Source organism: Siniperca chuatsi, linkage group LG1, assembly GCF_020085105.1.
Source record: "Siniperca chuatsi isolate FFG_IHB_CAS linkage group LG1, ASM2008510v1, whole genome shotgun sequence".
Taxonomy (NCBI): Eukaryota; Metazoa; Chordata; class Actinopteri; order Centrarchiformes; family Sinipercidae; genus Siniperca; species Siniperca chuatsi.
Window position 1 is genome coordinate 36,654,086 of NC_058042.1, and position 25,027 is coordinate 36,679,112.

Genomic DNA, 25,027 nt, shown 5'->3' on the forward strand with positions numbered 1-25,027 from the left:
AAGGCTTTTGCAACTCCGCACCTCAGCTTTAACCACAGAGAGGGGTTGTGTAAATGTGCAAACCTTAATGCAATACAATAAACATGAATGAAGATGAAAGTCATTTTTAGCGTTCGTGCTGTTGGACCTACAGCTGCTTTGTGTTGCTCGCTTCAGTTGTGCAACACATGTTGAATCATCACTGACTTTACATTTTTCTGTAATCATGTGCTTTGATTATATTGTAGGTAGGTTCTAACTGTAACTCTGTAATTACTTAATTGGTAATGAAGATAATAGCTTGTTTATAATAGACCATAACTCACAGACTAATCTATAAGTATTATAGATATTACCTCTCAATCTATCACATGAGATTTTAATTCTATTATGAAATCTTATTTATTGTGAAATTGTTCAGTTTTTTGTTGAATTTAGTTTCAGTGCACATTATATAAATCACTGAAAGATGTCGGAATAGCGTGTTATCAGTTATCATCACCCAGTTTAATACAATAAACTCATGAATGGGTCACGTTTCTTACTTTCTAATGAACAAATCACAAACGTTAACTGGAGACCATCCTGTGATGGGATCTCACTACCCGCGTTGCAAAATCAGTGTGTGTGGTGCAATGGAACACATGAGAGAAGAGAAGTGAGTTTGGCGAAACAGGTGAAAGATTTATTCAAAATGCCTAACCGTGCTGGCAGGGTCAACAGGGTAGACATAGACGAGGTGGAGCTGAGACGGGCCAAATGAAGCCTGGTTTCTAAAACCACTGTTGTACCTATTCAGGTAGGGCAGGTTTAGTTATAAGCAAAATATCAAAGATATGTCTGAATATTAATAAAATTATTAATGTTATCAAAATGATTAATATGGATTAATAATTACGGGGCACCACCCTGGGATCAGGGACCAATAACCAAACAGTCTCAAAGGTGGCTGTCCTCCTGAAAATGTTGATATTTAAGGTCCCATCTTGCATTAATAATGGTGGACAGGGTGAATCTGAGCACTGACCGTCACAACCAGCTGTCACACAGTAACCACACGCACCTGCTCTTTACAAGGTACAACACTTTACTGAACCTTAGCACTGATTAACAATCAATAACTTCAGCCAACATAGCATGTAGAGTGTGTGTGTGTGTGTGTGTGTGGGACAATGGAAAGGTAGGGGGGCGAGGATGGCAGACAGACCGCGTGGGTGATTGTCACACATGGATCCAAAATGGTGGGCAGGCCCTGCGAACAACTTGGAGGACTCACCGTGCTTGTCCTTCAGATGGCATGGAACGTAGCTATGCTAGGCTACCACGCTATCTGTGTCGGTTGACATGCAGGTGTGTACAGGTGTACGTGAAGCGTGTAAGTGTATATGTGCGTGTGTGTGTGGGTTAGTAGAAGGAGAGGTGGAGAAAAAAAGGCACACTAGGCAGAGTGCAAGAAATGGGTTAATAGGGTTAACTCTAACCCCTAAGACTACACCACCTAGCGGCAAGCCACATGTCAGGGCCCCCACCTGTCACTCAAAACAGCCACGCCCTTAATTATGCAGAACTTTAAACCTTAATATAATTTAAACAGGTGAGTTATAAAGAAATCCCTCCCCTCACAGCTGTCATGAGAGGGAAATTAGCTTTAGAGACCAAAAGTGTTTTTTGTACCCGGCTGTAAACATGTTTATTTCTGCTGTAAAGTCGGGCATTTTAACACGGGGCTCTGTGGGGGCCGACTCCCTTTTGGAGCCAGCCTCAAGTGGCCATTCGAGGAACTGCAGTTTTTGGCACTTCCACCTTGGCTTCATTTTTCAGCCCCGGAGGTTGCTGCTCGCGTTTAACCTATGTTAGTTTTGACATACTTATGTGTTTTGCTGAATTATTTCCTGGTTTGATTCAAGGAATGTACAACATTAAACATGGTTAGTCATAAATGTAGAATGTGCCATTATTGGCAAGAGATAAATGATGAGTTGTTTGGCAAGAACATGAATATTGACTGTGGGGGGGCTATTGCAGCCGGTAATAATTATGTGTAAGATGTGTTTGTCACGTTGGAGTCTGACACACACGGAACCTTTTGGCCTATTAATTAATCGACGTGAGCGTTTTCTTATATAGTACTGACTGTTAAAATGCTCCAGCCTGGGAACAAACAGCAGAAAAGCCCACATCTTACACAAACCACAGTTTGTTTTAAGCAATAACTGCCACTTCCAATTGAGCTGAATTTGTCAATAAGTCTTTAGTGAGCAGTATGCCTTATTAGGGTGAACGTTAGCTGGCTTTCCCACCTATATAAGTTTGGACACTTCTGTTTTCCCCAGGCATTTTCTTGGTCTGCTGCTGCTGTCCAGAACCAGCCATGATCCTCCAGACTGCTGTGCTCAGTGTCCTCTTCTGCTCTGTCCACAGTTTTACTATACAGGTAAGCATCAGCAGACACTTTACATGCACATTAATATGGACAGACAGACACTGAATCTGTCACTAATTAAATAAATACATACAATGTTTCTATGGCACAATTTGAAATGAAATGCAATTGATGTGAACAATTCTGACATTTTACAATTCCAAATTCAGTTTTTCTTTAACATGATACAATGATGGGCAGCAGAAGGACGTATTATATTAATATTGACTGACTATATATATATACTATATTGACTGCAGGGTTTCCTCACAATTTTTTCTTAATTGTGAGGAAATTGTCATGGAAACTGTTTCTAAAAATAATTTGGTAAATTGCAAGAAGCAAAATGTGATTTTGTCTTTGATTTTATACTTTGTAGTTTTTAGATTACATTACATTCTAATCCAGTGCAGGAATTCAAACACTTTGCTTTCTCGACATTTGAAAATGTACATTCAAATATTAAAAAGAAAACTAGTTTTCAAAGTTTCCACCACGCCCCCTGTTTCCCCCTACATGCTATCTCTATAGGAGCTGCACTTCCCCCAGTACTCTGAAACAGAACTAAAATCTCTGCTCTCCTGTCACTCAAAACAGCCACGCCCTTAATTATGCAGAACTTTAAGCTTTAACTTTACTTATTATAATTTGAACGGGTGAGTTATAAAGAAATCCCTCCCCTCACAGCTGTCATGAGAGGGAAATTAGCTTTAGAGACCAAAAGTGTTTTTTGTACCCGGCTGTAAACATGTTTATTTCTGCTGTAAAGTCGGGCATTTTAACACGGGGCTCTGTGGGGGCCGACTCCCTTTTGGAGCCAGCCTCAAGTGGCCATTCGAGGAACTGCAGTTTTTGGCACTTCCGCCTTGGCTTCATTTGTCAGATAGGACCACTGTGGCTCCATATCCATTCACCTGTATTTAACCCACGTTTTTTTACTCTGCGTTATTACAGGCTTCTTTTGAAAAGAGCGATGAGTATTCTGGTAAGATATGGCTACTTTTCAGACAGTAAAATTCTGTAATTTAGTCTTACATCATGTAACTGATATGTGAACAAACTTTTTTCTATTCCACAGGCAACACCATTGAGGATGATGAATTCAGTGTCTCCACGCTGTTAGAGAAGGCCAATATTAATGTTGGTATGTTCATCTCTAACCTTAAATATAGAACAAAAATATTCATTAAAACATTAGAAGTAATACATAATCCTGATGTTTCAGTGCATACCTGAAAGCATACAGCAGAGAAACTTCAGTCCAGACAGAACCATCAGTGTGGAAGGAAATCTTGTATCATACCCAGATTTGACCTGCCCTTAACCCAGCAGTGAAATCAAGAAAATGAAATGCAGTACAAATAAAAAGATGAAAACATTTTCGATCATCCTCGTGTCATTTTGCAGGAAAGAACTTTGATGAGCCTCTAGTGATGTTTGGAGACATAGCAATGCCAACAGGTCTACAGAACGCTGATCCCTGCACAGCCCGAGGCTGCCTGTGGCCTAAAGCCACCGATGGCAACGTCTATGTACCCTACCGCATCTCCAACCAGTACTGTAAGTCTCAACAACCGGCCGGTTTGGAAGGCAGGACTTTTGTTTTGGTTCTGTATTAGTAAATATGACTAATAATTCACCAATATCACATGCACACTTTATTCATATATTTTATTAGTAGCAGTACTAGTAGGCTAGTGGTAGCAGTAGTTGTAGTGGTAGTAGTAGCAGTATAGTAGAAGTAGTAGTGGTAGTAGCAATAACTGTAGCAATAACAGCAGCGGTTGTGGCTCTAGTGGTAGTAGTAGTGCAGTGGTAGCAGTGCAGTGGTAGTAGTACAGTGGTAGTAGTAGTGGTGGCAGTGGTGGTGGTGGTGCAGTGGTGGCGGTGCAGTGGTGGTGGTGGTGCAGTGGTAGAGTGGTGGTGCAGTGGTGGTGGTGCAGTGGTGGTGGTGCGGTGGTGGTGGTGGTGGTGCAGTGGTGGTGGTGGTGGTGGTGCAGTGGTGGTGGTGCAGTGGTGGTGGTGGTGCGGTGGTGGTGGTGGTGGTGCAGTGGTGGTGGTGGTGGTGCAGTGGTGGTGGTGGTGGTGCGGTGGTGGTGGTGGTGGTGCGGTGGTGGTGGTGGTGCAGTGGTGGTGGTGGTGGTGCGGTGGTGGTGGTGGTGGTGCGGTGGTGGTGGTGGTGGTGCGGTGGTGGTGGTGGTGGTGGTGGTGGTGGTGGTGCGGTGGTGGTAGTGGTGGTGCGGTGGTGTGGTGGTGGTGCAGTGGTGGTGGTGCAGTGGTGGTGGTGCAGTGGTGGTGGTGGTGGTGCGGTGGTGGTGGTGCGGTGGTAATGGTGGTGCGGTGGTGGTAATGGTGGTGCGGTGGTGGTGGTGCAGTGGTGTGGTGCGGTGGTGGTGGTGGTGCAGTGGTGGTGGTGGTGGTGCGGTGGTGGTGGTGTGGTGGTGGTGGTGGTGCAGTGGTGGTGGTGCAGTGGTAATGGTGGTGCAGTGGTGGTGGTGGTGCGGTGGTGGTGGTGGCGGTGCAGTGGTGGTGGTGCAGTGGTGGTGGTGCAGTGGTGGTAATGGTGGTACAGTAATAGTAGTACAGTAGTAGTAGTAGTACAGTAGTAGTAGTAGCAGTACAGTAGTAGTAGTACAGTAGTAGTAGTACAGTAGTAGTAATAGTAGTACAGCAGTAGTAGTAGTACAGTAGTAGTAGTAGTAGTACAGTAGTAGTAGTACAGTAGTAGTAGTACAGTAGTAGTAGTATTGACAGTAGTAGCCAGTGGTGGCTGGCCAATAGAGGGCACTAGGGTGCCGCCATCACTGGGCCCTTGAGCCACAAAAAACCCATTACTACTACTACTAATAATAAATTAAACAAATTGTCATTATTTGTGTGTTTGAAATATGGAGTGCACCCAGTAATATGTGTAAAATATGATGCATTTAAAATCAGGCACATTTGATCCAAAATAATTGATTGTGTGAAGTTCTGCCTCCCCAGACAGTGTGCTGGAGGAGCACCTTGACAGCTAACTTACTGTTTTTAAATGTATTTATCAATTAATCAATTTATTTTTGAGTATAATTCAATTTAATTCACTTGTGAGGGAGTTTTGAAGCAGAAGTGTGCTGGAGTTTACTATCTCTACCCCTCAGAGCACCTGACTCCCATGTCCCTTAAAGTGTCTGAACAGAACTTAACACCACTAACTGCATGATCTATTGGTTTCCCCAACAAAACAAGGTCCATAGGGGCATCTCAAGAAATGAACATTTTCTATTACATGTTTGATATTATACTGAATTCGCCTGGGGGGGTGACCAAAATAAGATGTACTGATGTGTTTGTCAAGGCGTTACTCACTGCTTTATTTTATGTTGGAATAAAATAACTGTTAAATATTTAACTGCAAAGTAGGAATTCATTTTTGATACATTAACTTTTTTGCATTAAATCATACTGGGAAATTGATTGGATGTGGCACAGGCCTACCTAGAAAATGTTCCACCAGCCGCCACTGGTAGTAGCAATAGCAGCAGCAGTAGTAGTAAAAATAGTAATTGGCATTAGCAGCAGTAGCAGTAGTACTAGCAGTAGTAATGGTAGGATTTTGCTGCTAAATGTCCCCTTGTAATATGATGGCAGAGTGAATTAAAAGATGACAGCATTGAAACCAACCAAAACGGATGTTTTTTTGCTGTCAAGCCCAAAGAGAGACCGATACCATCATCCGAGGTCTGCGGTCATTTGCCGAGTCCACCTGCATCCGCTTCACCCCCTTGAACAGTCAGGAGGACTTTGTAGACATCCAGTCTCTCTCAGGGTATGGAGCACACAATGCACATATCACACATGCACGCACGAATGCACCCCTAGGCCGTATTCACAGCTAGAGTCTTCCACCATCAAACACTGTGTGTGTCAGGTCAAGGGACGCCATGTGGGATATTCTCAAGGGGCTGCTAAAGCTCTTACTGTTAGCTAGTTTTCTTTACGGCTCTCTTTCAGGTGTTACTCATTCGTCGGGCGTCGTGGTAATGGCCAGACAGTGTCTTTGAGTCGCCAGGGCTGTGTTTTCCAGCAGATCGTCCAGCACGAGCTGCTCCACGCCCTGGGCTTCAACCATGAACAGACCCGGTCCGACAGGGACGAGCACGTTCGCATCCTGCTGCAGAACGTCATTCCTGGTGGGTTACGTTACAGTCTTAACCAACAGTTTGAAAGTCATTGAATTCATTTTGTACAATATAGATGGAACTTTAATAGTGCTTTTGCAAAGGATATAACAACCAAAACTGGGTATTACAATTAATCATTGACCTTTATCACTTTTAAGAACACAAGTGAAAAATGTGAAGTGCAAATAGATAAATAAGAATATGACTTGACTTGACTTTATCATATCATTTCAGCAGGTATGTAGCTACTCTGGGTGTGAATGATGTGCTTATCAAGACCTCTAGTATGAGCTACCATATATACAGAAATAGTGACATATCCTGCAGATATAACTATTCACTCGTTTCACTTACTTCGCTTTTCAGCCATTTTGACGAGCAAACTGATAAAACAGAGACAAAATCTGATAGAGCTGTGTGATCCCTGCAGGAATGGAGCACAATTTCAGGAGGATCAACACAAGGAACCTTGGTACTCCCTATGACTACAACTCTGTCATGCACTATGGAAGGTAGCATCTCAGTTCACTCACTGAACTTAATGATATACTACAACAATATAATTATGAAATAATGTTATATGTATCATTCTTTCTCTCCATACTGGCCTTGAAGAGATCCCTTCCTAATGCAATTCCACAGTCCTCGTTCTGTGCAAAAATGTATTCTAAAGCTCAGCTGAAGCCAATAAGACATCAGAGCAGCGGGAGTTAGTCAAATCGAGTGGGTATCTTTCAAAGTAACACTCTTTTTACTCCAAAATTCCCTCTTTTTGTTACCATGCCTTCGCAGCAGCTCAGCACGGAAACACTGTCCATGAAAACATAAAGTGGGAATTTTGTACAAAGAGGACTATAACTAGAACCTTGATTTGTCTAACTCAGATTGTTGAAGCCTCATATTAGCATCAGATGATCTTTAGAATGCATTTTTGCAAATAACGAGGGCTGTGAACTCGTCCTCTGAGTGCCTGCTAAAATCATTTTAACGTAGTTTTTGCCGAGAATCTGTTATTACTACTCAACTGCCATTTCAAAAACTTTCCATTTAAATTGTCAGATATTTAAACCTACATTAATTGATGATTCACAATTGCTCTGTGTCTGCTGGATGTGGAAATAAGCAATTGCTTCCTAACACGTTAACCATAATAACTTCATATGTCAGATTACGTGTTTCGCCTTGTTGAGCTCTTCTGTCCCCAAGTGGCCAAAAGATTCCTAACGCAGCTTTAAGCGTGTGGGCTGTGCATAGATCAGCTTTCAGTGGAAAGCTCATTCAGCTGAATGAACTAGTGGTTCTCGTTGAACATGAACTCAGCAGTTTAGAAATAATGGTTGCAGGTGTACTGTTTAAACCTCTCATCACTACTGTGTGTTTGCCATAGGTTTGCCTTCTCTAGCAACAGGGAGCCAACCATCGTTCCCATCCCTGACAGCAATGTGGCCATTGGCAGGGCCACCCAGATGAGTCCTATTGACATCCTTCGGGTGAACCGCCTTTATAACTGTAGTACGTACCTTTTTACGCATGTAGCCTACTACCTACCCAACTAAATACCTTCCTACTTGTTTCTATATCTATCTACAGTATATTTCATCTGTGCTACCTACATTCTCACCTATCGTCCTACTTACCTACCTACCGGGCTACCCACCAGCCTACCCACCTACCGACAGTACTCACATTGTACTTTCTTCCTACTGACAAAATGGACAGACCTAGGATATTCAAAACCTATGTATGTTCATGTACACTGTAGCAGTATCATAAAGACCTCAAGCAGCTTTTACAGACTTTGCTGTGTTTTGAATTCATTTCAGATTCAACTGCTTCCAGACCCGGCCTGGAACCCGTGCAAAGAAACCATTTCCTCTAGAAATGAAAGTAAGTGGGTGGTGGGTTTGGATGTTTTTTCTAACTTGCTATGTACATACTGTGATCTAAAGTAAGTATGATATGTAGTCGAACCCAGTTGTACATCCTGTCTTCAGATGGAAGTTTCCATCTCTTTACTTGTTTAATAGCAGCAGTATTTTTTATCATACATTTAGTTGTTATTTTGCCATTTTGCAAGCTTCCTTTATAAGATAATGACAGATGCAGACAGGAAACGTGGATGCACAAATGTACATTTGTGCAAAACCCTTTGGTGTAAAGCATGAAGATTAATCACAGCAATTATACAAAAAAAGAAACATGGGTACGACATTGAACCAGGAATGCTGCGGTTATAGGATAGCTGTCTTCAGCACTAGACCATCAGGACAAAATTCTGCTTTTTTACTGCACTGTCAACAGAACTGTAACTTAAAGATGTCAAGTGTCTTACTGTATGTGCATGCCCGTGTGTGTGTTTGTGTGAGTATGTGCACATGTACGCATATTAATTCAATATATATATATGTGTGTGTGTGTGTGTGTGTGTGTGTGTATATATATGAATGCATATTAAATCAATATTTGTATATATATACAGTATATATGTGTGTGTGTGTGTGTGTGTATGTGTGTATATATATGAATGCATATTAAATCAATATTTGTATATATATACAGTATATATGTGTGTGTGTGTGTGTATGTATGTAGGTATATATATATTCCCTATTTCTCCAACAGGAAGTCAAGAGGAAACGAGGCAGATTGATGCAACGTTTTGTCTACAAGCAAATCCAGAAATGCATCTTGTGCTTAATGAATGTGCTTGAATGAAATTCAGAATTAGATTGAAGTAGCTTTCGTGTTGTCCCAAGGAGAAATGAAAAGCGTCCAATGACGTCATCACAAATTTACACTTACATGCATAACTGCTTGTGAGCTTGATTGAATACTTAAAATGAATAAAAATGTATATTCACATATCTTAACCTCGCCAGCCTGTTTGTGTTTGCTACTAGCCATACTTATTTTGACCTGGAAAAGATATAAGTGATTAAGTGTTGTATCAGCATTTACTGTAACAAAAGATTTAAACTTGCAATTCTTTTTTATTGAAAAACCATTTGAACATTCATCTAGAAGCAGAACTCATTGTAAACCTACGCAGGTGATCAGCAATATTCACACGTTGTGTCATTCTCACGTTGTTGGCCTTCATCAACAGGGCCCAGTGAAGCTGCTTGATAAACACACACAAGTGTGAGAGCACACAGTAGTAGCCTTTTTTCTGGCCTTACTCTGAATGCCAGACTCAGCACGTACAGTATGTCAACTCACACACACACCTGTGGACAGAACGACAGAGGGTGCATTTCATTACACTGCACAGGTGTTGCTTTTATTTACACCTCTGCGTGTGTGAGGTGTCATACTCGTGGTACAAGTACATAAATATAGTTTCATTTATAGTTTCTAAAACACAGCTGAGGTCAACTGAACAATTAACTTAACTGAACACTCATCACACTTTTTAGCAACCCTGCCTTTAATGAAGACAATCCATGGAACTAGACAAAATGATTAACATAATATCAGCCTGTGTGATTTCTACAGTATGAAATAGGAAGTTGTTATGGTTAACATGTTAGGAAGCAATTGCTTATTTCCACATCCAGCAGACACAGAGCAACTTGATCATTACTGAGGAGACATCGCCATTGACAGCGAGGCAGAGAAAAATGCCGACCCCTGCACCAGCCAAGGCTGCATGTGGGGCAAGTGGACTGATGGGAAGGTCTACGTTCCTTATCACATCGCCAGTCACTTCTGTAAGTGTCAGACAGAGGCCTGCTCTGTCCTACAGTAGGGTTTCACGTTTGATGCAGACTTTGAAAAAGAGATCTGACTGTTCATATATCAGAATCAAACAGACGGGGCCATGCATGCTGCTTACTGTTAACAGTAAACTCATTATTAGCAGCAGTCAGGTCTTCTGGAGTCATGACATGAATGACTAGAAATAAAAAACAGATGTACAACTAAAACAACGGTCAGCAAAAGGTAAAATCCAACACAGTAAGGATTCACAAAACCAATGAATTAGAAACCGCTGAGTCACTCATCCAATCTCAAGTCAAGTTCAAGATCAAGTTCAACAAGCCTACACACATACCTTACTGGCCACAATATAAGACGGCCCTGACTATAAGACCGTTGCCCTTTTCCAACAGCTGTATTTGGAAAAAGAGTTTTTGAAGCTATAAAAACCCTTTCAGACTAGTCCTGTTGGGAGTTGTGTCGAGATACTATTAGTCCAGGGAGAAGAAGCTTTCATCCTTGAAGCTTTTGTAAAGTGAAACATGAAGTACTTCTATTAAAGCACAACATAAATTCCACAGTTTGTCTGCCAGTCACATACTCACACTCTCTCCTGTTTAGCTCCTCATCATCACCTTCTGTGACAGCAGTAATTCTTGGCAGCTTAAAGAGAGACTTTGTAACTTTTGAAAGAAGAAATGTTCTTATACAAATGAATAAGGAATAAAATACACCCTGGCTCAGTTCAACACCCTCAGGGCTTTTGCTGCTACAGCTTTACTTAATCTGGTATGACCACTAGCTTATGATGGCGAACACTCGCTAAGTTAGCGAGTGTTCGCTAAGTTAACAAACCTTAGATAGGTATAGCTGCGTAACTGATATTTTGTTGACTTTATGACTCTTTTCTATGCGTGCTGCTGTTGCACTATGTTTTACCGTTATCCTGTAAGTGTTACTTGTGGCCACACTGATCATTGTTCAGCAAAAGTTACATAGTCTCAACTTAACAGCTGATCTGGTTCCCGGCCTTTTTCTGCAGTGAAGACACGTCGAAAGATGCTTTTTCACTCACGAGCCGCCAGAAAAAGTTCAACTGAACTCACTGAACACTTTTAGGGCTGACTAATCCTAAAACTCTATAAAGAGACTTCAAGAAACTTGCTAGCCAAGTAACATTAAGCCTACAAATAACCCATAATGCAACACTCTCTGTAGAAGCAGTTGGTACTCTCCATTTAAAAAGAATATCTGCTGTTGCGAATACATAATTGTCTGGAATATAATGCGATAAAACGTAATTTCCAGAAAAGAAAACCTGTCATATATTGGGGCCAATATGGTACTCTGTTTTTCTTGTGCTGTGGGATGGCAAAAGGCTAAATGCCGTGTGGTGTCTTCCTGCCAGCCTCCCGTGAGAAGGACATCATCATCCGTGGACTGGAGTCCTTCTCTTCCTTCTCATGCATCCGCTTCAGGCCCAGCGAAAGCAGCGACCACGACTGGCTGAGCATTGAGTCCCAGAATGGGTAAGAAACTGATATTCATGAGCTGACAGAATGAGTTGAAAGCTTTTCTCAGACTTCAGTGTTCTTCAACTCATCTCTGATCCTGTCCAGCTGCTACTCCTTCGTTGGCCGTCGTGGTGGTAAGCAGGTGGTGTCTCTGGCCCGTAGTGGATGCCTTTACCATGGCACCGTCCAGCATGAGCTGCTCCACGCTCTGGGATTCAACCATGAACAGACCCGCTCTGACAGGGACAACCACATCAAAGTCCTGCTGCAAAATGTTCAGTCCGGTAATGGAGCTGTTTCTTATTCAGAATGGCATATTAGAGAGGGAACCAAGTATACTGCAGTACATTCAAATAGATTTGTTTTCCCTTAAACGCTATGCAGTCCTAATTATTTATTTCATGGCTAAACTCTGTCAACAAACACACTGATAATTCAACCCTATAGCCATACAAATGATATCGGACATTTGTGCAAAACCCCACATTACATTTAGCAATAGCTTTTTTTAATTTCAAAAAAATCTTTCTACGTTATCTGCACTGCTTTGGTAAGTTCATTGTGTGAATATAAAAGCATCAGTAACAAACCATGAAGCTCTGCAGCTTATTGGGATCTTTCTCCAGCAGCTTGACTCCTTTCTGTCCAGAGTCAAAGTGAATTAAAACCAAACAAATGTTAACTTCATTCATGTTGTTTTTTAGGAATGGAGCACAACTTCAGGAAGATTGCCACCCTCAACCAGGGCACGCGCCCTACGATTACAACTCTGTCATGCAGTACCACAGGTGAGAACAAATGGCTTCACTGCAGCCCTACTGTGTGTAATCATACGTGTGTGTTGTGTTTGCAGGATGTGCTGTGGTTCAGTCTAACTGCTCTGTGTCCTGTTGCAGGTACGCTTTCTCCAAGAACAACCAGCCCACCATGGTCCCCATCCCTGACTCCAACGTGTCCTTTGGCAATGCTAAGGAGATGAGCCGCAATGACATCGCCAGGCTCAACACACTCTACAAGTGCTGTGAGTGTCCACATGAGCACATCATGAATATATATATACACACACATGCATACTCACACTGCCTACCTATAGTTTGTGTTCAACACTATGCTATTACACTCAGTTTTTACCTAATCCACCTCTGTGCTGTTCACTGTTGCAGAGGAAGCCTGTTCAGATGTGCTGACAGACAGATCAGAGGGAAGATTGTCTCCTGGTGATCACTGAACAACAGAACTTATCAGCACAACAGTCAATGATCTTACAATAAAGTTACTTTGACTGAAACACAGCACTCTCTTTTCATTCTGTCATTACCTTCAGCAAAAATATGATGTTAATAATGTTTCATGTAATAAACCCAGATTAATGTTCAATATTATGTGACTTCATCTTATGTAATGGGAAATATATTTTCCTTTATTTTTTTGGAGTGTATAGATCTACAGTATATACTTTAACACCTGGACTGGAACTTGCTTTTAGGTTTTGGGGCGGTGAAATATGTTTAAAGGTACACACTGGTTTTGTTAAAAGCAGCCAATAGTGTCCCCACATCACAACATATATGTCTGTCGTAGTCATGGGATTTGATGAGCCTTAGATGTAAGAGAATGATCACAGCATGTGTGATAATTTGAGATACAGTTTCAGTAGCATAAGTCCTTGCTTGCCACTCTAATGACATATTGCCAAGAATATTTTCAACTGATCTCTTGTTGTCTTAACCTTGATGTTAATAAGTTGAACATGCCTAACGTTACTGGATTGTACATATTTGCCTATTATGATGAGCTGAATAGCTAATGAAACAGGAAATGTGAATATGTATCTACACAACAATTGATTTATCATATGTGGCCCACAGGCCAGAGTGCGCTGTGAGTCTGCTGACCCCCTCTCAGTTTCCTCTCACTCCTCTCAGAGGAAAGACAAGCACACAGACCAAAGACATTCATGAGATACAAAGATTGCTGAAATATGTGGACATCTAATTTGTTTGTAATTTATTTTACTATTTCATTTACTGTTAGAGATATAACGTGTGTGTATGACCTATACATGATGTGTCGTCATAATAGCAGATGTCGCAACATGTAAGACATTTAATTAACACTGTCTGTTAATTACTTAAGTTATAAGTGGACAATACCCTGTTTTATTCATAAAAGTGTGTGTTGCCTTCCAACAACTGATAAGACAAAGCTTTAACATGGAAGAATTAAACTTGTTATTAATCCATTAGAAAGAATTCTGATAAGATATGGTGGGAGTGGAGTGAAGTCTCGCGCCTTGAACACAAACAGAAGACCCATCTTACAGAAGACAAGAGGAAACTTCTTGTTATTATTATTATTATTATAACTGTAACCATTAGGTAAATAGCTCTAGCAGTAATATATGAGCATTAGTAGTTAAATAAACATTTATAAAACTTTGGTTTTTGTGTTTGTGTGTATGAAATATTCCGGTCACTGTCCCGAGACAAGAACTCTGTAGCAACTTCAGATCAAGACTAAACTGATTAGCCATTAATTTATTAATTAATTCATTTTAATAAATGACTGTCCTGGAAAAATGAATTTAGATTATGTTATTTAATATGAACGCTGATTTCATTCTGATAGCCAGGAGTGTAAACCTGCTCCTTCCTCTTACCAAAACTAAGGTCATTCAATATGATCAGTTTGCATTTAAACCGTTAATCTGCCACATTACTTATTATATTGACTTGCATTAAAATCAGTATGCGTTTTGGAAATGATGAATTCTTTCATAAAGTATAGCAAGCACAAGCTTGCCTTATATCAAATAATATATTGGTATATCAGGCATATTAAATATGGATTGGAATGATCAGTCCCCACTACACATTTGTTACATATTTGAATGCGTGGCCTTGTCACAGTGGGTGTTTGTTGCTATGGGTGGATTTATATTGACAAAAGTGTGTTGAGTGTCCCACACTGATAAGAGCAGAGGAGTGTCTTTTTTTCTTTCTCTGAGACAGAGTGACAGATGTTTCAAACTCAGACTCTGGCAGTGAAAATGTTATTGAGACAACCATGACAATTGCAGGATTTTAGAAATACTGATGTCACAAATGTCCCCATTGCAACCCTAGTCCAATAAGAACCTCTGGACAGGCGACTAAAACAAGTCTGTAAAATGTATTGATTATTCTATCATTTTGTTGTCACGTATTGTGTATAAATATACCTGATCAATTATATTTTCTTTAATTTCATCTCACTGCAAGTTTCAAGTTTCAAAGCCTTCTCCACACCATGAGCTCTTATATATATATCTGTATGAGAATCAGACCCATCATGTGTGATTGCAGAGCGTAATCTTCTCCCTGACTGGGCCGGAGCTACCACTGAGGTCACGTCCTTGGTATTTTTTTCTGGGAATCTGGGCATTTTGCCAACTTAGGGAAGTTATATTCCATAAAAAATGGGAACACATGGTGGTATTTTAAAGTCGGATTCCACAATTTTAAAACGCAATATGTTTTCATGAATACATGCATCCAAATAAATACATACAGACAGTATTTCCCCAGTACAGTACCTCTTAAACAGTGTGCGGAAGCTACTTTGAAACTGTACCTACCTACACTTTTATTGAAAGTAGCAGCGACACTTGAAGCTACTCAGAAAATGTAGCTTAACATACTGATACTATTTCACATCAAGTGTTACAAGAAACATCTACTTTTAAGTCATATAATGAACAAATGCATTATTATTATATTACTGCTAACTACATTATTTAACAAACATTATTATTATATTAGTAATCAGTATCAGTAATTTATTTGACAAATGCAATCATTATTTTGTGGTGTAATTAATTACACCACAAAACAAGTTAATCCTAGCTGTCAGAGACTGCAGTCTGCAGTAGTAGTTCCATGCACTTCACTGATAAATGAATGGCACACTCATTACGGTACATTACACTGTCTTCCCTCTCTTTCTGCGTCGTGCCGCTTGATTGATCCTCTCCTGAATCAGAAGACGAGGAGATGCAGGTGCAGAATCTGTGCAGGTTTTGGAGCAACATTACAATCATTTCTCATCTTCATGAGAAAATAAAATGTAGCGATGTAACCTTTTCTTGCACTACCCCGCTATTTAGCGGAAAACATAGCACACTACTGGATTTCAAAAGACATAATTTTGAAGATAGCTACATTACCCGACTCCAACGACTATGTGGATACGTAGTTAAACTCCCAGACACTGCTGTCAATTAACTTATGACACGTCTTCAAAAAATGGGTGGGTAATATAATGAACTGTCATCTGAAGCAGCTAAATGAACAAATAAACAAAACAAAAAAAACAAAAAAATACATGTAAAAATATTTTGACCTCAGTTTTTCTAAAAGTCCTGGTTAGGCCCTGCTGACACTACCAGTTACATCACAAATACAAGACATGATCTCCGTGTGCTCAGGCTACTGCCCTGGAGACAAGGCAGAATGGAAGGAACCCATTTTGAATTTCTGAGTTCAGTGCAGTGACTTGCTGCTCATACAATATACATTGTATAGCCAAAAGTGTTTTAGACAATAGTCTAAAAAAGGTCTTTTCCTGTTTCAACATGACAGTGCTCCCATGCTCAAAGCAGCTCCATAAAGAAATGGTTTTCCCAGTTTGGTGTGTAAGAAGTTGACTGGCCTGCACAGGACCCTGACCTCAGCCCCAGCCGGCACCTATGGGATGAACCGGAACGACAACTGTGAACCACACCTGATCACACAACGTTAGTGTTGGACCTCACTAATGCTCTTATGGCTGAATGGGAGCAGATCCCTGCAGCCAGGTTCTAATATCTGGTGGAAAGACTGAAACCAGAAGAGTGGAGGCTGTTTCAACAATCACATATGTGTGATGTAGCCTTTATTTTATTGTTTGTGAGTGTTTACAACTAGTTCATATTTGCACAGAGAAAGGCAGCACTGTATTCTGATGCCACACCCACTGACACACTCGCACACACCTGCGACAGATGCATAGTTTCACACATGTTGCAATGACTCAGAAGATTCCAGTGATATGTTTCAGTTTACAGTGATAAAGGTGTGCTGTTGTGTTTGCACATTTTGACATATCATGTTGTTTATTAGTTCTTGGAGTGCCTGGACAGTATAAAAACTCTCACTGGGTAACAGCGAGACACTCGTTCTCTCTTCAGGCTTTCAGGTAAGAACCCCGTCCTCCTACTACCACCACACATCATTCATATACACAGTGGAATTATGCTTTCACATCCTGTCCCTCCTCATTTTCTTATCCTCTTTCTCTCTGGTTCTTACAGTTCTGTTGCAGCCATGTTGGTTTTCTCTTGGTCTCTTGTGACCCTGCTGCTGGTGTCCTCTTCCTGGGCTGAGGTAGAAAATTCCAGAAACCACCTCCTCTCACTGACAGACATTTGGTTGCTTTTTATTTTATCCAAACTGCTACCTATGGGCTAAAAGAAATGAAGCCCCAAAGTAATCAGTATTAAATAAATAATAATGTTGTTTCATAATTCTTATTTTCATAATAACAGGAGTTCATTTTTATTTAATTATATACATTCATATTTTAAAAAGCCCCTTTTCAAAAGTCTGTTTTCATTTGATATTGATATTTTTCCCAATGATGGTTTTGTTTCATGTTGTCACTTTTCATAATGTCACTTTTTATTTCATAATGTCACTTCAGCATGCCTCTCACATGCCTCCTGCCTCTCTTAAGCAAGCTCAACAACTGCTACCTATTTAATTCACTTCAATTCAATTATATTATATTTATATAGCGCCAATGCAATGGAAAGCACAATGCAATTACCACCTAGAATTTCAAAATAGTAATAATGTAATGGTAGTGGTGACATAAATGTTAATAAATTAATAATAATAGAAATGACAGCTATAGGAAAAAATAATGTCAGTATTAGTAACAGAGCCAATAACAACAACTGTAGTAGCAGTTGTCGAGCAGGAACACAGGGGCAGCAGGTGGCCCACAACCACAGATCCAGACTCTGCAGCTCTGGAGGCTGAAATACCTGCTGAAAGCGACAGAAGGAGAGAGGAGAGAAATGAGAAAGCACAGAAGTACGGGAGAGAGAAGATGTTAAGTTAGTAACATGCAGTAATGGGATAAAAATGCATACAGATGGAGAGGGAGAGGAGGAGAGAGGAAAGAGGTGCATCATGGGAAGTCTCCTGGCAGTCTAGGCCTGTAGCAGCATAACTAAGGGATGGTTCAGGGCTCACCTGAGCCAGCCCTAACTATAAACTTTATCAAAGAGGAAAGTCTTAAGTCTTAAGTCTAATCTTAAATGAGGAGATTCTGTTCTGGATTTTACAGGGAGCCAGTGTAGAGAAACTAATATTGGAGAAATATCTCTTTTCCTAGTTCTTGTCAGTACACATGCCGCAGCATTCTGGATCAACTGGAGAGTCTTAAAGGACTTATTAGGGCAGCCTGATAATGAGGAATTGCAGTAGTCCAACCTAGAAGTAACAAATGTATGGACAAAGGATAAATTCCTATCAAAGATAACTCCTTACGGTATTTAGAAAGTCACACAACTGATTGGCGACTGCTTTCTCAAGGATCTTAGAGAGAAAGGGAAGGTTAGATGGAGGTCTATAGTTGGCTGAAACCCCTGGATCAAGAGTGGGCTTTTTAAGAAGTGGTTTACTTACAGCTACTTTAAAGGATTGTGGTACATAGCCTGTTAATATAGACAGATTGATCATATCCAGTAAAGAAGCGCTAACTAAGGGTAAAACATCTTTAAGCAGCCTAGTTGGAATGGGGTCTAAGAGACAAAAAAGAAACCTGGGGTTGTTCTTATTTTCCTCTATTAATGATGAGTAGTAAGCTGCTCTGGCATTACGGAGAGCCGTCCTATATGTTAAGACTATCTTGCCAGACTAAACGAGATTCTTCCAGGTTGTTGGAACGCCATTTCCTTTCAAGGCCAGTTAGCTCCTGTTAGCTAGAACAATGAACATGTCTAAATAATTCTGAATCAAAGATTTAGCTGCCGCTGTAAATAAACAAAGTTCACAGACATGGAAACTAACATCTCCTTTTATTAATTTAGTTAACAAGGCATGCTACCTACCTAGCTGACTAACTAGCTAGGCGGGGTGTTAATATCAACAGGTAATGTTAGCTGGTTAATTCAGAGTTATCTCAGCAGCATTTTAACTCTATAGATGTTTCTCAGAGAAAGACACACAACTCTGTGTGATCAAAAAGTCTTTCTTTGTGGTTGCGCTAGCCAACAGGAGCTAGCTACCTAGCTGACAGTTAGTGAGTCTGTTGGGTGGCTGGAGGCATTTTGATTGACTGATGGTGATTGGTGACAACTCCACATGAAAAGTGACATTATGAAATAAAAACTTTTAATTTTATATTTTAAAACAATGAGTTGAGTTTAATATATTAAATTATTATTTTACATATATTTATCCATATAATTATTTATTTCCTATTTGAACATTTCAGGGATCCATACAGTAGAAAGAAGCTTTATTTTCATTAAACAAATCCTCAGAGCCAAAACATTTCAAGACGGTTTCAGAAAGCAGAGCTTATTCTGTCTTTGTGAGCTTCCATAACATTTTGTTCTCCTTTTCCATGTCACTGTGGGCGACAATAGGAAGGTAAGAAATAAATTATAACCCCTCATTATTCAGCATTAAATAAAAACTGACCAGTAAAACAGGAGAATTGTTTTATATATTTTCTGGTTTAGAATTTCCTTTTTGTGTTATTGAATATTTAATTACTTTAATGATGAATTCCATGCATTTGCAGTGAAAGTGATTCTAATGTTAAGCTCATGTGTTCAAAATGATGATGTGTACAATTCATACAGTATCATACAATGTGTTGTGCAGCGGTTGCTACCATTGAGGAGGACACATCCAGGGAGCTTTCTGTTGGTGAACTGCTGGAGAGAGCAAACAGAGACCGCAGTGAGTCGAGTGTTTCCCAAACCTTAACCAGACCTGAACCATGTTGAGGAGGCCATGTTGACAAATTAATTAAACAATGCAAACATTTTGTTTTGCAAGTATGGGTTGCAACACCAACACTACACTTTAACTTATGACTAAAATGTTCCACACACAACAGCAGTAGCAGTGCAGTATTTCTTAGTTAAAGTTGGTTATCCATTAAAGAGCAGACAAGTTTGATTCTCCATCTCAAGTCACCACATGGCATAAGTCATTGCATATATTTGGTGAACAGCAGCAGTGGTGCAGTAGAATTTTAGTGTCCAGTGATGTTCTGACTTTTCCACTGTGTTAAGAAGAAAAAGCTTTTAGCAGCTTCAGATCCACAAATGATGAGTCATTATTGACCTGTAAAACCTCAATATTCAAGCCATATGGTGGTCTGAAAATTGTGCACCAACCACAATGCAACAACAATACAACAAAGGATTCATTTATAACCTGCTATGTATTTCAAACTCAGCCCCACACCTGTGTTGGTCTTACAGCCCCTGACGTTGATGAGCCCATCCTGATTGAAGGAGACATCGCTATCAAGTCTGAGGCCGACAGAAACGCTGACCCCTGCACCTCCAGAGACTGCCTGTGGCAAAAGTGGTCTGATGGGAAGGTCTACATCCCTTACTACATCGCCAACCACTACTGTAAGCATTGTTTTATTTAGATTTGGACGGATACATTTTACTCACAGAATAGACCAATGCCACATCTTATTTATAGTCGCAGCTAATTTAGACGGACGAATATTTAGATTTTTATACAACCACGAGACTGTTTCTTTGTTATTACTTTTACAAGTTAAATACACCATGTGTGTCTAATAGAAAACCCTCTCAAATCTAATCTAATTGTATAAAATCTCTTATAAAACTTCCAAGACTCAGCCTTTTATCCAGTAGCCTATATAATTATTGATGCATAGGCGTTAGAAATAATAGTTACTGGTGACTTTACAAATCAAGATTTTACTTACAAGTGATATGATGAGCTTAGCAATTATGTTGCATTGTTATATTAAATTACCCAACAGTATACAGTTAAAATGCGCTCCACCTCACCCAACTACAACAGTGCTACTTACACACTAATGCAGCAGTAATAATAATCCAATAATATAACACACACACACACAGGAGCGATTTTTACTTTTGTTACAGTACATTTGCTGATAATACTTCTAAACACACCCAACTCTCTCAGGACTCACAGCAGACGCTCCACTCTACAACTGCACTTGTTATACCCTTCAGTGTTACACTCACACCTGTCCGCCATAAAACAGCAGGCAGGACCTAAAAGTACCCTGAGGCAAAAAGACATGAATAAGTAACTTCAATGTTACATATAAACAATAATATTAATAGGGCTGTGTGATAATTAGAATGAAATAATAACTATTGCAGTAATAATAATAATAACACTCAATTCTGCAACACTCCAAAATAATATAGTGGAATTGTTCCTACTAAAAGTATATAGTATATACAGCTCATAAATGACTAAGGTAATGTTACAATGGTGTTAGAACAAGCTACACTGCTACAGATATTCTAAACCTGCCACATTTGTCCTGCCAGCCTCCCGTGAGGAGGCCATCATCATTCGTGGACTGGAGTCTTTCTCTTCAGTTTCCTGCATCCGTTTCAGACCCTACGAGAACGGAGATCATGAGTGGCTGAGCATCGAGTCCAGGGAAGGGTAAGACTCTGGCTGTAGGTTCACAACTCAACGGCAGGGTCTGAGCCATACAGATGACTTTTTATGTTCTTACGTCAACAATTTACACCTTCAAACAAAGTCTTGTGCCTCAATCATACATGGATGAAACCTCTCGCTTGAAGCCTTGTAAGTTGCCTGTTGTAGCTTTCAAGCATCTCAGTCCTCCCTTGCATTCACTTGTAATGAATTTAACTTAATTTTATTACAGAAAGTTCATTAGATGATTATTTCCACTGGACTTAACAAATGCTCTGGGGATGTTTGCTAGATCAAAAGCATTTTAAGCAGCCACTGACAGTGACAGCAGAATAAGGAGAAAATACAGAACATTCATGTTTGAATAGAAAAGCTCTGACAGAACGAATGCAGCATATAATCAAATGGATACCTGTTCCATTGCTGTTCTATAAGGACTGAAGAGCAACACTTCCCTTCACAATTCTACATGGTGATATGTTGTATAATTTCTAAAAACTGCTCTATGTTAATGTGTCAACAGCTGCTACTCCTACGTGGGTCGTCAGGGTGGTGGTCAGACTGTGTCTCTGAGCCGTCAGGGCTGTCTGTACCACAGCACCGTCCAGCATGAGCTGCTCCACGCCCTCGGCTTCAACCACGAACAGACTCGCTCCGACAGGGACAGCTACATCAAGGTGTACTGGGAAAACATCATCGATGGTTAGACAGTTTCACCATCTACTGCATGACTTGTATTGTTTTTAGTCTTAAAAGTAGTCTTAGAGGCAGAAACTGTCTCATGGTTGCAGTTGAACCTGAATGACAGGAGAAAAGAGAGAACAAACCTCAGTGTTCTGGCTGTTACATTAAGCAGAAATCACGTGATCACACGAAATCACATTTAAGAGAGGAGGGAGCTCTGAAGCGTTGGTGACCAGGGAGGAAGCATGGGTGGAACTGAGGCAGGATGAGCATACAGCAACCACCATGAATGAATATTTAGTTGTTATGATCAGGACTGATGTGGGTTAAAAAAATTTAGTTTTTGAAAGTCAAATTTTTGCCCTCTAATGTAACGAGAGGGAGGTGTTTAAAGCATTGCACAAGGGTTAGGAAAGTGGAGAGTGTTATGCAAGTGTTATAATATTAAGAGTGGCATGCTAGTAGCGGCTAATGTAGCCTGGAGCCTGCAGCAGCGATGAGCAGCGATGAGCAGCGGGATACAGAGGTCTGCTAAGCTCACTTCTTTCTAACTCCACACCAACAGATTTGTTTCATCTTTCATCAAACCTGATTATTACAATTTGGTTTCCATTTGGCATCCTGAAAAACTGCTGGTTCTTTTCTTTCACTCATTGAGCTCATGTTGGAAATTCAAATCTTCTCACTGTACTTTAAAACTGTAAATGTCTGTGATTTTACATGTATATTTTCTCTCACCTCTGCAGGCATGGCGTACAACTTCAACAAGATTGACACTCTGAACCAGGGAACACCGTATGACTACAACTCAGTCATGCAATATGAGAAGTACGGATAATGTCATTTACTTTATTCAATACATTTTCATTTATATTTCACCTCCCTTGTAGTATTTGCTATCAGTGTCTGTTAATATTTTCTGATTTTTCAGTGTTTCTTTGTACGTTTCTGATTATTATCACATAAGCAGCCTATGCTCCTATTTGAGCTACTGCTACGACTAGCAGACCAAACTGGAGGCTCAGCTAATTCAGAGCTTACTGGTTGACTTTAGGGAATCCCACTGTCTGTATACATTGGCCTGTACAAGAAGTTGTTTATCAGTGACTCTGGGGAAGTAGCATAACCAACGTGAATCTTCTTCTCAACATCACTTAACTAAAATCACCAGAAGTATCAGGGATTGTTTCCCTCCAGGTAATCAAACCCAAGCTCACCCAACTTGCATTGTGGTATCTGTGATTCTCCAGGTACGCCTTCTCCAAGAACAACCGTCCCACTATGCTGCCCATTCCCGACAGCAATGTATCTTTCGGCCAGGCCACCCAGATGAGCAAGAATGACATTGATAGGCTGAACAGGCTGTACAAGTGCTGTAAGTATACTGTGTCTGAAAAATGCTAATCGAGCCTATACAGTACAACTATTTTTTCAGGTCTGTCTTAAAACAATACTCAGGCGTCCATATGAACATTGAAACAGTTTTTGCTTGCTGTCCATACTGGCCCTGATGAGATCTCTTTCTACAGTGTTTCCAATGTAAGTGATGGAGGACAAAATTCACAGTCCTCATTCTGTACAAAAATAAGTTAGACAAATCAAGTGGGAATCTTCTAAAGTTACAGTCTTTCTCTACAGTCAAACACCGGAGACTGCTGTTTGTTTTCTGTTTCCAACTGACAGTCAATGTTGGTTTCTTTAAACTGTGACCACGATCGTTCCCTAGCCTTAACCAAGAAAAAACTAGTTCAATGTACATATGGGGATATGAGTATTGTTTTAAGACAAACTTGATAAAATGTGAAACTATCCTTTAATATTAAAATTATTGGAATATTTAAACAGCAAGCATCTATCAATCCCACTTTTGCATTATCCCTCCAAAAAGTTTCCTGTAATGACATGCTTTTCCTCTGCAGAAACTGCACGTGACCTTTGACCGGCAATACTGATGACATCAGAGCATGCTGACGAAGGAGATGAGGGTTTTGAGCGAATGGCACTTTGGGTTGTCCTGTAACAATAAACCTGCAAACTTCAGAAGCATTAAATGCTGATTGCTGCCTGTTTAATTAAATGTCAAAGAACATAGACACTTTGTAGATTCTGGAGATGATAATGAGACACTTGATTTCAAATACCATCTCATTTTATTTTCATATCACATAAAAAATCAATCATTAGTGTAAACAGTTTAATGGCTTCTGATCAGAAAATAAAGCTATTTACAATGAATTAATTTTTATTGAATTTTATTCTGAGTCACAAAACATAATCTTTAAGAAATAGTTTGACGTTTTGGAAAATATGCTTATTGATTTTCTGGTCGTAAGTTAGATGAGGAGATTGGTACCAGTCTCATATGTGTTAAATATGAAGCTACAGCCAGCAGCTAGTTACCTTAGCTTAGCACAAACACTGGAAACAGGGGGGACCAGCTAGCCTGGTTCTGTCCAACGGTTAAAAAATCTGCCTACCAGCAGCTCTAGCCTCTCTCACTGTAGCCTTACGTTTAACAAACAAATACGAAAGTGGTATTGATCTTCTCAATTAACTCTCTAAGTGCATTTCCCAAAATGTCTAACTATATTTTATCATCTATATTCACATATCCAGTGACTGGATGCTAATAAAAATCACAGGACTTGGTGGTATTGTACACAGAAGTACAGCCTTTTTATATCGGAGAACAGGTCCTTGTATCACCTTTTTCCTTTGAAAAAGCCAAAATAACAGCTCATAGTTTAACAGTAGAGTCTTTGACAATAGCAGAAAACTGAAGAACCGCATCTTCTGTCTAACAATGGCACTGATGACATTAAAATGGAAGGTATG

General features: G+C 40.1%; 2 protein-coding genes and 1 pseudogene across 5 annotated transcripts; all 3 read left to right on the forward strand.

Annotated features, from left to right (window-relative positions):
• The first annotated feature begins 2,237 nt into the window (after window positions 1-2,237).
• Window positions 2,238-9,428, forward strand: LOC122876386 (low choriolytic enzyme-like). Of its 4 annotated transcripts, none has more exons than XM_044196688.1 (10): window positions 2,238-2,413; window positions 3,356-3,386; window positions 3,480-3,545; window positions 3,809-3,961; window positions 6,092-6,209; window positions 6,395-6,573; window positions 6,995-7,076; window positions 7,952-8,076; window positions 8,388-8,451; window positions 9,124-9,428. In XM_044196688.1, the coding sequence occupies exons 1-9, from the start codon at window positions 2,351-2,353 to the stop codon at window positions 8,441-8,443; spliced, it is 873 nt and encodes a 290-aa protein (XP_044052623.1). In that variant the 5' UTR covers window positions 2,238-2,350; the 3' UTR covers window positions 8,444-8,451; window positions 9,124-9,428. The 4 variants fall into 4 exon arrangements, with proteins under 4 accessions (XP_044052623.1, XP_044052613.1, XP_044052603.1 ...); XM_044196678.1 differs by having other exon boundaries at window positions 9,157-9,428; XM_044196668.1 differs by having other exon boundaries at window positions 9,187-9,428.
• Window positions 8,764-13,067, forward strand: LOC122877568 (annotated as a pseudogene).
• Window positions 13,068-16,909: 3,842 nt separating this feature from the next.
• On the forward strand, window positions 16,910-24,243 carry LOC122876410 (high choriolytic enzyme 1-like). Its single transcript, XM_044196723.1, has 10 exons — window positions 16,910-16,991; window positions 17,107-17,179; window positions 19,453-19,456; window positions 19,694-19,771; window positions 20,302-20,457; window positions 21,391-21,511; window positions 22,032-22,210; window positions 22,939-23,020; window positions 23,443-23,567; window positions 24,112-24,243. Coding segments are annotated over exons 2-10 (807 nt in total). The 5' UTR covers window positions 16,910-16,991; window positions 17,107-17,119; the 3' UTR covers window positions 24,114-24,243.
• Window positions 24,244-25,027: the final 784 nt, after the last annotated feature.